Source organism: Macaca thibetana, chromosome 4 (genome assembly GCF_024542745.1).
Source record: "Macaca thibetana thibetana isolate TM-01 chromosome 4, ASM2454274v1, whole genome shotgun sequence".
In the NCBI taxonomy this organism is placed as follows: domain Eukaryota; kingdom Metazoa; phylum Chordata; class Mammalia; order Primates; family Cercopithecidae; genus Macaca; species Macaca thibetana.
This window is the reverse complement of record NC_065581.1, coordinates 128,684,629-128,700,549: the sequence shown is the minus strand read 5'-3', so window position 1 is coordinate 128,700,549 and position 15,921 is coordinate 128,684,629. Positions and strand designations below refer to the sequence as shown.

At 40.0% G+C, this 15,921-nt stretch overlaps 1 protein-coding gene across 4 annotated transcripts in view; it reads right to left on the bottom strand.

Moving 5' to 3' along the window:
• Positions 1-15,921, bottom strand: part of MAP3K5 (mitogen-activated protein kinase kinase kinase 5) — a 245,182-nt gene that overhangs the window by 5,869 nt on the left and 223,392 nt on the right. For 3 of the 4 annotated variants that reach the window (XM_050787912.1, XM_050787910.1, XM_050787913.1), the window contains one exon: positions 4,696-4,939. In XM_050787912.1, the coding sequence (XP_050643869.1) occupies positions 4,696-4,939 (244 nt within the window). Of the gene's footprint in view, positions 1-1,742; positions 2,919-4,695; positions 4,940-15,921 lie in introns of those variants that run through there. The other variant, XM_050787911.1, reaches the window with a different exon arrangement.

Below are 15,921 nucleotides of genomic sequence, written 5' to 3'. Positions count from 1 at the left end.
ACGTGCCATTGTGCCAGGTCTAGGGTGACCTTCTAGACATGAGCTATAATAAGCACGAATACCCCTGATTTTATTGAAATACAGATTCTGGTCCAGTGCCCCTGGAGTGAGTTCTGAGACTGTATTTATAATGAGCTCCCAAGTGACACTGATGTCGCAGGTCCACAGACCCCCGTGTCCAGAAGCAAAGCTTTGGAAGACTGTGCCTGCAGACAAGAATTGAAAACCTCCACCACAGATTGCCTGCCACAATCTTCAGAGATGGGTTCTGCTATTTCTTTTCATGACCATAAATATCAAAAATATAAATATGGGATACAGATATTAACAGACCTATATTTTACATGTATGGACGCCCATTAAAAAAGTTGGCAAATGTGCATAATACCATAATCAATGCAAATCAGAAAGGTAATCACTTTTTGTAAACTATGAAAATTTGAGAAATAGTCATAGGTGAGGTCGCCTAGAATATCTGGCACATACCAAATTCTCAATAAATGTTCATGGTTGTTGCTACCATTGTGATTGTTACTATTAGTCCTCTCCCTTCTAAGGGGGAGGGGGTGAAGCGGGTAAAAGGATAGCTGTGTTCCTGGTACATTCAGTTCCTAGTTGGCATCTGATGCAGTCCCCAAAGAAACAAGGAGAAACTGTGATATTCATACCAAAGTTCTTACCCACAGAAGGTTTGCTATGCAACTGAGAGCCAACTGGTAACCTACTCACCATTTCCAATAGAATTTCTCAAAGAAAACATTCCAAGTTATGAAAAGTGGTGCTCTAATTTTTTAGAAAAGTATCTTAGTGTAACTTGGATTCAGAAATAATAATTTAAAATATATCATTATTAAGATTATCGAGATAAATCATTGCATAACCTACAGCTCTTAACAAGCTCTATTTGTTTCATTTTCTGAGTATTGATAGATTTAACTCAAGACCAAGTTCCATCGAAAAGTTTGTTTCTGCTTCACTTGACATACTCTGAAGGCAGCATCGTGCAACTGACAGATCTGGGCTTGTGTCCTGGTTCAGCCCTGCACTTCCTGTGTTAACCTTAGATAAATTACCTAATGCCTCCAGGCTTCAGTTTTCAAATTGTTTGTAAAAAAGAAAACTAAAGCTTCCAGAAAAGATTATTGTGAGCATTAAATGAGACAGCATAGGTACAGTGCCAAGTCAGTGTCTGGTCTTTAATAAGGGCTGTTCTGTTCCTTGCTGCCTCAGTCCCTGGAAAATAGCCTTTTCAGGGCTCAGTGGGAAGGAAACCTGCCCAGACCCCCAGGCTCAACCCAATTCCCACAGGACATAAAGATGAGATCCTCAGATAGGAGAAGGGATCACAGCTGAGTAAGTAGCAGAGGTGGGACAAAAGTAAAACACAATGAGAGGTAGACAGAGAAGGTGGGTGGAGGAAAATAGTTTAACAAAGACAGCTGCAGGGTAAGTGTGGTGCACAATGAGGTGGATGAAGCAGCATGAACTAAAAGCTAGCAGAGGGAACAGAGGGTTGGAGGGAGCCTTCTTATCTAGTCCAAAACAAATGATATCCAAAGAAATGGGCAGCAAGCTCCGTGTGAATGTTTAAGTTGGCAGTTTTTTGATCTGGTATGTATTTTTGTCCTACTTGCTAATTTATATGTATAGGATGGTGATGGTATCTTCTTACTGTTTTCTCAATGAACAAAGTGACATTTTCTAGAGTTTAACCTATGTTTGTCTAGACTATGTAATTTCCTTTTATCTTTTGTTAAAGTGAATGAAATGTGGACTGAGAAGGACTCTGTACTTGCATATTTGAGTCCTTGTGGACAAACTATAACTTAACAGGTAGACAAGATTGAAAACCTAACTTAGGAGTGTGCGTCTGTAACCATAGCTGAGTCTTGGCTAATCCCAGGAGCCATACTTCAACCACTCATACACTGCTGAGTGTTCAAATAAGGTGAACACCAACCCATAACAAATCTAGCTCTTTCTGTACACTTCTGATTTCTGAACGTCACTTTACTTTTATTTGCTGTAAATTTGTTCTGGCCATGAGGCATCCCTGAAGTCTCTCTGAATCTGCCGATTCTGGAGGCCACCTGATTCACAAATTATTTTTTTCTTGTTCAATTAAACTCCATTAAATTTAATTTGTCTGAAGCTTTCCTTTAACACCTTAAACACCAGAACTTTAACACTGGAAGCAGAGTATTGACAGCCCACCTCATTTGCTCCAAATCCAGCTCTTAGAGGTATTTATCTTAAGAACAATCCAGTATATCAATTTTATTTTTACTTTGTGTTTATTTAGTAGTGCAATATTTTGAAATCAAGGCAACTGTCTGCCTTTCTGTTCCAAAAAGTATGGCAAGATCTGCCATGAGGTCAATTTTTAACCTTGGATGGGCAGGAGTGGTGAGGTGGATTGGTGGGTAATTCCAGAACTGCAGGATGGGGAAATTAGATAAACAGGCAGCTCTTCTTGAGATAGGTTTTTGTTTTTGTTTTTGTTTTTGAGACAGGGTCTTGCTGTATCACTCAGGCTGGAGCACAATGGTGCAATCATGGCTTACTGCAGCCTCAACCTCTTGGGCTCAGGTGATCCTCCGAGCAGGATAAACCTGATTTCCCTTCATCAGTGATCATCCTAAATATTCTAAGCTTACAATTTTTAATATGAGAGCTACCACCTTTCCTAAAAACACAGTAACATTTCCTCTAGATTCATTTTGCAGTAGGTATGCCTTTATATTTCAGGTAGTATTCAACTGAAAATTAGAAGGACCAACATGGACAGGACTGGTCCCTTATTTCGATTACTTGGTTTTTGTACTAAAGCTGCTGTCCTTTCTTCAAATCAAGGATGAAGCAAACATCGTCCCTCATGTCACTTTTCTGCGGGTGATGGAGAGCCGTGGGAGATATTACTGAAAAAGGAAAAACGAGGCTGATTATCTGTAGATTTCACAGATTCAAATGTAAATATGTAGAGGAAAAAGCAAAAATGTGTGAGTTGTTGTGATAACTGCAGTTACGTACTAATGTAATAAAGAAATGTGGGTAAATGCTAGTCTTTTCAACAGAGATGGGCAGATGTGAGAAGCAGGCCCTCAGCTAGAACAAAGAGACCCTCAGAAGAGAAAGGAGGAAGCTGTGAAGAAATTGGCCGGAAGCCCTCAGGGACTGCAGATGGCCCAAGCGTGGTGGACAGACAGTGGCGCCAGGGTGGTGAGCACAACGCTAAGCAAATAGGCCAAGGAGAGAAGGAAAAGGAGTTGTGTCTAGGCTGCATTAGGAGAGGCAGGTCCTATTGACATTGCCAGGTGTGTAGACAGGAGGTTTCAGGACCAGAAAAGCAGATGTACCAGCTCTTTGGTAAACAAAGTAGCTTTACTATCTGTGTAATTCTAACCAGAAGTCGTGGGTGGGAAGGGGTCAACCAAAACAGTAATGAGTGAACTTTCCTCCTCCAGAGATCACAGCAGGAGTCCAAAAAACACCACCACTCAGGACTGGGCAACAGAGAGTAACCTAGAGATAAGTGACTATCAGACAACTTCCATAATGATGGGGTGTTATCCTTGGACTCTTGCTTGAGAAGAGAAGAAATGAGGGAAACCAAGATTTCCATGAAGTCTCAGAAGAGAAAAGACCCAAGTTCTTTCCCACTAAATAGTAGAGATGGCAAGAGCTGGGTTTCAGAGGACAAAATTGGGATATGAAAGTCAAAGAGGCAACTCCCTTTATTAAAATAAGACTGCTCTGTGCACATCATAGAAGATGTGTCTATACGGATTTACTTAACCATGCAACCAAATCTCATGTTTCTGAATATAGGATGAGCTTTCACCACTTGTACTCATTTTGGTATACAAGCCTGCCTTTAAAAACCTAAACTTTATGACTGGAAATAAGATATTTTTAATCTCCCTGGTGAACAACTAGAATTTTCAATTAAGGTTTCTAAATATTTGAACAACTGTTATTGATTCACTTAAAAAAAAGTTTTTAATGCAAACCCAGAGTAATAAAGTTAGTTTCCCACATGTCAACTGTAGGCAGCACAGGAAGCTACAAATCATAAAAATTCAGACCTTGAACTCTACCAACAACATCTGCGAAGAACAGGAAACATTTGCTGTTAACTTAATGATCTGATCTTGTGGGTTCTATGCTACCAAATTATCAAAGGCAAATTATACTCCAGATATGTTATAATATATCAAAAACAAAATAGAATCATAAATGTGGTCAACTATCTTCCTTTTTAGGTTCTAAAATACAAATCTTTAGCACCATTAATTAGTTTTGTTCCCTCGACCTCAGTAATCTTCCTCTCCTATAAGAACTTGACTGGGCTTTCAAAAACATGAGCTTTCTATTCTTTCAGCTATCTACCGGAAGGTACATGCTGCTCTGAGCCTGTTTCTTAGACAGTCCATGAGGCTATAACGAAGCTACTGGAAAAATCTTAGGGCACTTGGAGATGAAGAAGTAATCAAATGCTGCTGAAAAAGGCTTAAATTGGTAGAGGCAGAAAGTGGTATTTGACAAAAGAGGCTAAACTAAACCTCTCTTGTTTTATAAAGAAAGGCATTCAATCAAGTTTCCACGAATGGGATATGGGAATCATATTCTGTAGACCAAAAACACACGCTCTTTAGTAAAAGACTAGAAACCAACCCATTTCAGCGTAGGACTTACCTATTGGTTTCTATTTTCATCCTTCCAAGCTGTACATTCAGTGACCGGTGAGCACTCTGGGAATCATGAGACACAGTAGAACTAAGCGTGCTCACGCCTGAGGTAGCCACGGCATCTTCAATGACAGCCTGAGGTCTTCGGACAGTTTGATTTGAAGGCTGTTCCTCATGGTCATCTTCTACATCCAAGTCTTCTTGATCAGCAGTATCACTTTCAGATGCAAGGCTGAAATGTGGCCTTAGTTCTGTTTGGCATAATATCAATGGTAGCGTTTATAAAATATGACTCATTGCCTTAATTTCTTAAGATATGAGTGCTACCCTCCTGCCCCGCCATCAATAGGATATATTCAAACTGCTTTTCCAAAAGTGAGGATGGATTTCTGGGCACTCAGATTTGTTCTTCTATTGAACTTGCAAAATTCACAAGATATTATCTAATTCAAACAGAATGATCTAATTCAAGAATGATCAATACATATTCACATTGCACATATGTGGGGAAAATGCTAGAAATCTGAAAGAAAGGCAAAGATGTAAAAACCCTTTAAGAATATTTAAAAGTGTTTATACAAGTAAAATTCATTTTCAGATTACACAATATCTGGCAACTATTAACTTGCTTACAGATAAGGAAACTGAGATATACAGAGATTATGTAAACACATGTGAGTATGCAGAATACTTTCTGCCTATAACATCCAAAATGTAAGGGGATGCAGAGCAGGTGCTGAAAATGCCACACACAGGCTGATACGTTAGTAAGACTATCTCTCTTTGACTATTAGGCTGATTTCTAGTGCGTGTTCTCCTCCAACCTGTTGACTAACCATTGAAATTTAAACTATAGAAGCTACAAGTTTCCAATTTAAACACACTGTATAACATGAGATCATCTGCATGCCAGTTTAGAACTTGGATGATACTGTGGCTGGGCACGGTGGCTCATGCCTGTAATCCCAGCACTTTGGGAGGCCAAGGCAGGCAGATCATGAGGTCAGGAGTTTGAGACCAGCCTGGCCAACATAGTGAAATCCTGTCTCTACTAAAAATACAAAAATTAGCCAGACATGGTGGCATGCTACTTGGGAGGCTGAGGTAGGAGAATCACTTGAACTCAGGAGGCAGAGGCTGTGGTGAGCCGAGATTGTGGCACTGCACTCCAGCCTGGGCAACAGAACGAGACTTGGTCTCCAAAAAAACAAACAAACAAACAAAAAACTTGGATGATACTGTAACCTAAAAATAAAATTCTAAGCCCCCCAACTGACTGAAGAACCACCTACCCCCAGGTCAAGGGGATCCCCAAGAAAACCTGAAAAAACTAGCTCAGGCCATGATGGGAAGAAAGGTCAGATATTCCTTGTTATACTTTCTCCCTTTGGAGTTTAGGCATGACTGACCAGCAATACCATTAAAATAAAGATCATAAGGCTGACAAAACAGACTCTTTGTAGCAATAAGATACCAAATTCCAACCTGACTCTAGTATAGCATCCCATGACAAACAACAGGCCATAAAGGAAGTCACAGTATTTTGCCCCAAAATATATTTATTTGACATATTTTGGAATGGTCCTGCAAAGTCATCACTTGTGGGGGAAATCTGCATTCTGTAGACAATCCCTTCCCTTTCCAGGTCTTTTCCTGATCCAGGAGAGATTCAACTAGGAGTCTGACACTTTTTAAGGTCCAATAAGAGATTTTACCATCTATTCTCTCTGTAGTTTGCTACTTAGGGGCTTCATCTACATAATAAGAACCTTGGCTTCCACAATAGCCCTTATCTTAACTCAAGCATTTCTTTATGCTGACTTCAACTCTTCAGGCAAAGTTTAACTCTTTCAACCAACTGCCAATCTTCGACTCTACCTATGACCTGGGACCCCAACCACCTCCCCACCTCCCAATCCCTGCCAGATGTCCTGCCTTGCTGGGCTGAATATCTACCTTACATATATTGCTTTATGTCTTTGCCTGTAACTTTTGTCTCCCTAGAATGTATACAACCAAGCTATAACCCAACTGCTCTAGGCACATGTTTTCAGGACCTCCAGAAGCTCTGTCACAGGCCATAGTCACTCATATTTGGCTCAGAATAAACTTCTAAATAGTATACAGAGTTTGGCTATTTTTTGTTAATAATATCTTCCCATAAGAAAAAATATTATAAATTGTGATTAAATCCTTAAACTTGGTCCACAAGAAGGAATTACAGTCATAATTTAAGTGAAATCAAGGTAGCAGAAATATTGAATTTTGGCTCCATATACTCTGGCACATAGAACATTTATCAGATCATGGAACCTACTAAAAATCTGATGAAAGTCATAAAAACTGTCCCCAGAATAAAAACACATTCATGCAACATTTTGCCTAGATTTCCTGGTTTTACCTAGATTTTGCTATATTTGCACAGACTTCTGAAGCCTCTCCCAAGTTCATGAATCACACGTTAAGAGCCCCTGTGTAGAGGAGGGGAGTCCAGTGGGAGCAGCGGAGAACCCCATCCCACCATTCTTATATGGGCACTTTGGCAAGGTCATCAAAGTCTCACCAGCCAAATCCTCTAGGTAACTTTTATCTTTACCCTACTTGATCTGTGAACAGTATTTTCCTCTAAATCTCTGGCTGCTATTTCTCTTCTTCAGAGCCTTTTTATCTACTACCTGCCCCCTTTTTAAGCTGGAACCTAGGGTTCTATCCTTCACTTTTTTATGTTTCTACTTTTGCTCCATAGATGAGCTCATTCAAATCCATGAAGGTTAAGTACTTCTGACGTGTGGATGACAAACTCTACACCTCTAGCCCCAGTCCTATTACATCTAGAACATCCTGGACATTACTGTTGAGTAGGCACCTTAAATTCAACAATCTAAAGAGAACTCATCATCTTTTGATTGTAACAAAAACTAGAGTGTCCTTCTTCAAAGCCCGATTTACATAGACCTGGCTTGCTTTATCCCTCCTTTAAAATTCTGTATAGTGGTTTTAAAAAGTGCATGACAGAAATTTTACCATCTTAATCATTTCTGAGTACACAGTTCAGTAGTGTTAAGTATACTAACAGTGCTATGCTACCAATCTCCAGAACATTTTCATTTTGCAAAACTCAAACTCTACCCATCAACAACTCCCCATTACTCCTTCTCCTCAGTTTCTGGAAACTACCATTCTATTTTCTGTTTCTATGAATTTGACTACTCTAGATACCTCACATTTATAGTGACAGAAGACAGACAAATTCCTAGGCAGACAGGGATCGGTCTCCAGGGAAACCTGACCTTAAAGCCAAGGACAGTTTAAAGCCTGAGAAGCAAGCTGCGAATTCCGGAGACAGTCCACAACCAGAGTGAAAACTTCTATCCCCATCTTACCCACTCTCTCAAAATTGCTTCCTTCTGAATGATGCCTTTTAACCAGTCAAGTTGTGCTTTTTCCAAGACCACCCATGAACCAATCAGCATGTACCGCGCCCCCATTCTAAGCCCATAAAACCCCCAGACTCAGCCTCACAGATGGCTACCCAATTTCAGGTCCCCTCTCAAGGCTGAGAACTTTCTTTCTGTCACTCAATTAAATTCTACTCTGCTTTGCTCACTCTCCAATGTCTGTGTACCTTATTCCTCTTGGTCATGGGACAAGAACCCAGAACTCACTGAACTGTGGGATTGAAAGGGATGTAGCACTCCTGCTCGCCAAGCTGTGGGCGGCAGGAGTAATAGAGCTGTAACACTCCCTCCCACTTGCTGAACGATGGGAGAGAAGAAGCCACTGGGTGCCACTCCCTCCTACTTGCTGAACTACAGGAGTGAAAAAGCCATAAAATTATGGAATCATATACTATTTGTCTTTTTGTGACTGGCTTATTTTACGTAGCATAATGCCCTCAAGGTTTATCCATGTTGTAGCATGGGTCAGAATTTCCTTCCTTTCTAAGACTGAATAATATTCCATTATATGTATACACCACATTTTGTTTATCCATTCATCTGTTGCCAGACACTTGGGTTGCTTCCACCTCTTGGCAATTGTAAATAGTACTGTTATGAATATGAATGTGCAAATGTCTCTTTGAAATCCTTCTTTTAGTTTTTTTGAATATATACCCAGAAGAGAAATTGCTGGTTCACAAGGGTGCTTGCTTCTATTTTTAATTTCTGAGGAGCCATCATACTGTTTTCCATAGTAGCTGTATCATTTTACATTCCCAACAACAGTGTACAAGGATTCCAATTTTTCCATGTCCTCATGCTTTAACTCTTAAGGCTAACCAAACATCACCTCTACTCTATCTCATCTCTTATTCCAAAATCCCATTTCTTAATGTATTGATAGTGCAGTAGGAGTAAGTCAAAATCATGCGTTTTAGTTTTGTAAACCCAGCACTGATTGCAGGGGCTAAACATATTACGTCTTCAAAAACTGTTGGCAGAATGGAAGGGTATTCCTACTAGGGTTATTTGTATTTAGAAAGCAATAAAGTGATTTAAAAATAATTTAAGAAAATATGATTCTAGATTAGAGGACAAGATTAGACCTTTTAAAACTTTCTATAATTAGTCTTACATTTCTGTTATGATTTCTAAACTGAATTTTTGTTTTTGTTTTTTTAGACGGGGTTTTGCTCTTGTTGCCCAGGTTGGAGTGCAATGACACGATCTTGGCTCACTGCAACCTCCACCTCCTGGGTTCAAGCGATTCTCCTGCCTCAGGCTTCTGAGTAGCTGGGATTACAGGCATGCACCACCATGCCTGGCTAATTTTGTATTTTTGTAGAGATGGGGTTTCTCCATGTTGGTCAGGGTGGTCTCAAACTCCTGACCTCAGGTGATCCCCTGCCTTGGCCTCCCAAAGTGGTGGGATTACAGGCGTGAGTCACCGTGCCCGGCCCTAAACTGAAATTTTTAAATAATGTAAAAAGGTTTGTAGTCCTGTTGACTATAATCTCACTTTTAGGGAAGGAAAATTTCTAATCCTATTATATTTAAATATCCTCTTAATTCTGTAAACTTAAAATTATCATTTTACATATGTATATATGATGTTAAAAATTCTCTGAAATAATTTAAAGAAAGTAGAAAATTGTAAGTTCATGCAGTGCTTTGTTATTTTGGTCTTTCATGGTGGCTCCCTGAGTGCATGTCATCGGATTAGACATTGTAAAATATGCAAATGACATAGAACATCTGGTCCTTTTTCTCAAAGAGATGACAATCTAAAGGAGAATTAGGGCAACTATACAGAAGAGTGCTGAGAGCACATGCAAATATAACATTAAATTATAAGTGCAAATGAATACAGCTATAAATATCTCAGATTATCTCAGGTATAGACCTAGTTATATATATAATTCACATGTATATTGAGATGGTTAATTTTATATGTCAACTTGACTGAGCTAAGGATGGCCAGATAGCTGGTAAACATTATTTTGGATGTGTCTGTGAGGGGTGAGGGTGTTTCCAGAAGAGATTAGCATTTGAATCAATGCACTTGGTGAAGAGGATGGCCCTCTCCATTGTGGGAAGGCATCATCCAATCCACTGAGGACCTGAATAGAACAAAAAGATGCAGAAAAGGTGAATTCTCTTTCTCTCTTCTGGAGCTGGGACATCCACCTTCTCCTGCTTTTGGATATCGGAGCTCTTGGTTCTCAGGCCTTCAATTACAGTCAGCTCCCCTGGTTCTCAGGCCTTTGGAGTCAGACTGATTATACCACCAGCTTTTTTGGTTCTCCAGTTTACTGATGTTATATGGTGGAACTTCTCAGCCTCCATAATCGCATGAGCCAATACCCATAATAAATCTTCTCTTATATATCTCTATGTATCCTATTGGTTCTGTTTCTTTGAAGAACCCTAACACATACATGTAGTAAGGGTGCTAAGGGGTAAATAAAGTACATTTGCAATGACTAAATCCAGTGGTAGTTTCCTCACTCACTGAGGGATTCATAGAGGCTGAAGGGCCTATGCAGAGTTCTGGAGGAGGGGAGCCTTGGCTTGATAGAGAAAGAGGGAGAGGTATTTGAGAGAAGGAAGCTCGAACGGTGGCCCAGGACCCTCTGGGAACAATGTAAAGCAGAGGGGACTGTCAGGAGAAAGCCATGTGTCAGGAGAAACATTGGGACTCAAGGGGGCCTTAAAGCCTATGAGTGGGAAAGTGGGGCCAGTGCATTGTTTCCAAACTAGCATGATGGGATCAACAACAAAACTATTCCCACCCAAATAGTTACTTCCCCAGAGGAAAATAACTAGACCAAGTTTCTTTTTCTTTTCTTTTTTTTTTTTTTTTTTTTTTTTTGTTCTGAGATGGAGTCTCACTTTGTCACCCAGGCTGGAGTGCAGTGGCACAATCTCAGCTCACGGCAACCTCTGCCTCCCAGGTTCAAGTGATTCTCCTGCCTCCGCCTCCTGAGTAGCTGGGATTATAGGCATGCACCACCACACCTGGCTAATATTTGTATTTTTGGTAGAGACAGGGTTTTACCATGTTGCTGGTCTTAAACTCCTGGCCTCATGTGATTTGCCCGCCTTGGCCTCCCAAAGTGCTAGGATTATAGGCATGAGCCACCACACTTGGCCTAGACCAAGCTGCTTTAACACAGGGTATTTCTAATGCTTAGTAAGATCGTAATACTTGTGAGTGCAGTGTATCACACTTGCATGAAGCTCCTCGTACGTATACAATGCTGTTCAATTCACATTAATGTGAACTTGGAGCACGTGCTTGATTCAGTTTAACAACTGGTGGTAATATCAAGTGCTTGAAGCAGCTTTTAACAATTATTGTTAATATAGGAAGTATGCTTACATTATCAATACTCTTACCTTAGCACTGCCATCATAGTCTCTGTGCTCAGCATTACTGCATCTGGTCACCCACAAGCAGCCTGTACTAGAGGACTAACGCTGCCAATAATTTAAAAGTTGATTCTTGATGACAAGTGAGAAAATAGTCTGAGAAAAAACAAATTCTTAAGGGACTTGTACTGTACTCTCTGTTCTGTGTGCTCCTTTTGGAAAAAAGATTAAACACTTTTTTTTTTTTTTTAACTTTTTATTTTGAAATAATTTTAGGATAACAGAGAAGTTGCAAAAATAGTGCAGAGAGTTCTTGTATAGCCTTCAGCCACTTGCCCTCACTTTAACAGTTTATATACCTCTGGCACTATTATCAAAACCAGGAAATTAACATTGATACAATACTTCTTTTTTTTTTTTTTTTTTTTTGAGACAGGGTCTCACTCTGTCCCCCAGGCCAGAGTGCAGTGGCACAATCTCAGCTCACTGTGGCCTTGACCTCCTGGGCTCAGCTTATCCTCTCGTCTCAGCCTCCCTAGTAACTGGGACCACAGGCACACACCGCCATGCCTGACTTATTGTTGTATTTTTTATGTAGAGATGGGTTTTTACCCCACTGCCTGGGGTGATCTCAAACTCTAGGCTCAAGCAATCCTCCCACCTCCACCTCCCAAAGTGCTGGGATTATAGATGTGATTCACCACGCCCGGCTTTGATACAATACTATTAACTAATCTATGGACATTATTTGAATCTCACCAGTTTGCCTACCAATGTCCTTTTTCTGATCAAGGATCCCTCATTATAATTAGTTGTCACGTCACCTTAGTCTCTTCCAATATGTAACTAGTATTTCTTTATTTCTCAAGACCTTCACCCTTTTGAGGAGTACTGGTCAGGTTTTTGTACCATGTCTTTTATTTGAGGTTCACTGATGTCTTGTTGTGATGAGGTTGGGGCTGTGTATTTTTGGCAAGAACACCACAGTGTGATGCTGTGTCCTTCTCAGCGCATCCTATCAGGAGGTATATGACGTGACGCTGACATGTCTTCTTACTAGTGATGCTTACCTTGATCATTTGGTTGAGGGAGTGTCTACCACATTCCTTCACTATAAAATTACTGTTTTCTCTTGGCAGTTAGTAAATATCTTGTGGGGAGACACTTTGAAAACCATTCACATATCCTGTTTCTCCTCATCCTTTTGCCTACTTTAGCAGTCATTGATGGTCCTTGCCTGCAATAATTATTACTGTGGTGTTTGCCTACTGGTGATTTTCTGTTTTCCTCATTCATTTTCGTTTATCAATCGCAACTCTACTATAACAAAAAGCTAACCTTTCTCATCTATATATTTATTTATTCAATTATTTATATTAATATGGACTCATGGATGCTTATTTTATTCTATAATCTATAATCCAATATGATCATTATTTTATTGTTCAGATTGTTCTGTCTTAGACTATTTGGAACATTTTCAGGTTGGCTATAGTGTCCTTTCAATAAATCTCCATCCTTTTTGACACTTTCTTATTTCTGGCAGGTATTTATTTATTTATTTATGACATGGGGTCTCGCTGTGTCACCCAGGCTGGAGTACAGTGGTGCAATCATAGCTCACTGTAGCCTCTATCTCCTGGGCTCAAGCGATCCTCCCACCTCAGCCTCCCAAGTAGCTATAGGCATGCACCACTATGTCTGGCTAATTTATTTTTATTTTTTTAGAGACAGGGTCTTGATATTTTAGCCAGGCTGGTCTCAAACTCCTGGCCTCAAGTGATCCTCTTGCCTTGGCCTCACAAAGCCTTAGGAGTACAGGGGTGAGACACCATGCCCAGCTACAATCTTATCTTTTATTTCCCCTGCCCCCAGCCCAGAATCAACCACTGCTCCAAGGAGACCCAATTCCTCTTATTGAAGAATGGCATTTAGAAACCAAGATCTGGGTCTTCTCAGCCAGCAGATCTAGGAAATGAATGTACAATCATGTGCTGTATAATAACATTTCAGTCAAGGATGCATCGCATATACTACAGGGGTCCCATAAGACTATAAGACTGTATTTTACTATACCTTTTGTGTGTTTAGACACACAAACACTTACCACTGTGTTAAAATTGCCCACAATATTCAGTATAGTAACACACCATACAAATTTGTAGCCCAGGAGCAACAGGCCATACCATACGGCCTGGGCATCTAGTAGGCTCTGCCATCTAGGTTTGTGTAAGTCCACTCTAGGATATTTGCACAATGACAAAATTGTCTAAGGATGCATGTCTCTGAACATAGCCCTGTCATTAAACAATGCATGATTGTCCTAGTGATGGTATACTTTTTAAAATGTGTGGTCTTCTTTCATGTGTCTTCTGAAATGGCAGGTTAACTGTAGTATCTTACATCTAAAAGGAATTTTTATCAGGGGCATTTGAAGACCGTCTGTTTTTCATGTAGTTTCTTTATATCTTAATTGCATAACAAAATCTTTCAGGACATCGAGAAATTTCATGGAATTGTTGAATGACTGACATCACTTCATCTTGTCCACATATTTCATCATTTATATATTGGTATATAGTGTGTATGGATTTCTCTTATCCTGGGGGAAATACAAAAAGTACTGTCTCCATGTAATTCTCCTCTAAAATTTCCACTTTTCAAAAATAAATGTTTTTAAACAGTAACTTCAATTGAAATCAGAAACTCCTAGTGGCCTCAGAGAAACCAATTTCACGGTGGAAGGACAAAGTCCTTTCTTTTTTTTTTTTTTTTATTATACTTTAAGTTCTAGGGTACATGTGCACAACGTGCAGGTTTGTTACATATGCATACTTGTGCCATGGTGGTGTGCTGCACCCATCAACTCGTCATTTACATAAGGTATAACTCCCAATGCAATCCCTCCCCCCTCCCCCCTCCCCATAATAGGCCTCAGTGTGTGATGTTCCCCTTCCCGAGTCCAAGTGATCTCATTGTTCAATTCCCACCTATGAGTGAGAACATGCGGTGTTTGGTTTTCTGTTCTTGCAATAGTTTGCTGAGAATGATGGTTTCCAGCTGCATCCATGTCCCTACAAAGGACACGAACTCATCCTTTTTTTTTTTTTTTTTTTGAGACAGAGTCTCCCTCTGTAGCCCAGGCTGGAGTGCAGTGGCGCCATCTCGGCTCACTGCAAGCTCCGCCTCCTGGGTTCAGGCCATTCTCCTGCCTCAGCCTCCTAAGTAGCTGGAACTACAGGCGCCCGCCACCACGCCGGGCTAATTTTTTTTTTTTTTTGTATTTTTAGTAGAGACGGGGTTTCACTGTGGTCTCGATCTCCTGACCTCGTGATCCGCCCACCTCGGCCTCCCAAAGTGCTGGGATTACAAGCGTGAGCCACCGCGCCCGGCCAAACTCATCCTTTTTTATGGCTACATAGTATTCCATGGTGTATATGTGCCACATTTTTTTAATCCAGTCTGTCACTGATGGACATTTGGGTTGATTCCAAGTCTTTGCTATTGTGAATAGTGCCGCAATAAACATACGTGTGCATGTGTCTTTATAGCAGCATGATTTATAATCCTTTGGGTATATACCCAATAATGCGATGGCTGGGTCATATGGTATTTCTAGTTCTAGATCCTTGCGGAATCACCATACTGTTTTCCACAATGGTTGAACCAGTTTACAATCCTACCAACAGTGTAAAAGTGTTTCTATTTCTCCACATCCTCTCCAGCACACGTTGTTTCCTGACTTTTTAATGATTGTCATTCTAACTGGTGTGAGATGGTATCTCGTTGTGGTTTTGATTTGCATTTCTCTGATGGCAAGTGATGATGAGCATTTTTTCTTTAGCAAACACTTTTAATAAACAATGTGCCTTGTTCCACACATGGTTGATCACAGCAGTGTCCATTCCTGGGATACTCGTGCAAGGACAGCTCCCTCTGCAACCTCCCTGCTATTCTCCCTAAACCTAACAGAGTTTCACCTACAGTTACTTTTGCTTTTTAAACTTTCTATTCTGGAAGAATTTTAGATTCATGGAAACATTGCAAAGATAGTACAAAGAATTCCTGTATACCATCCACACAGCTCTTCCTAATATATCTTACATAACTATGGCATGTTTTTCAGAATGATTAAATTAACGTTGGTACAATACTATTAGCTAAACTGCAGACTTCACTCAGATTCTCAGTTTTTCAGTAATGTTCATTTTCTATTCTGGATACCACGTTACATTAGGTAATCATTACTAAAAGGAAGTTTTTTGTTTTTCTTTAAATTAAGTAAACAGATCATTTATATGCTATTTAAGTCATTTCAAAATATACTCTCTTTTTCCTTTCTTCATTTAGGTGTCCTTAATTTAGGGTGCTACTGTATTTAACTCATGGCCCATACCTCTCCCTTTCAGTGATACACACTA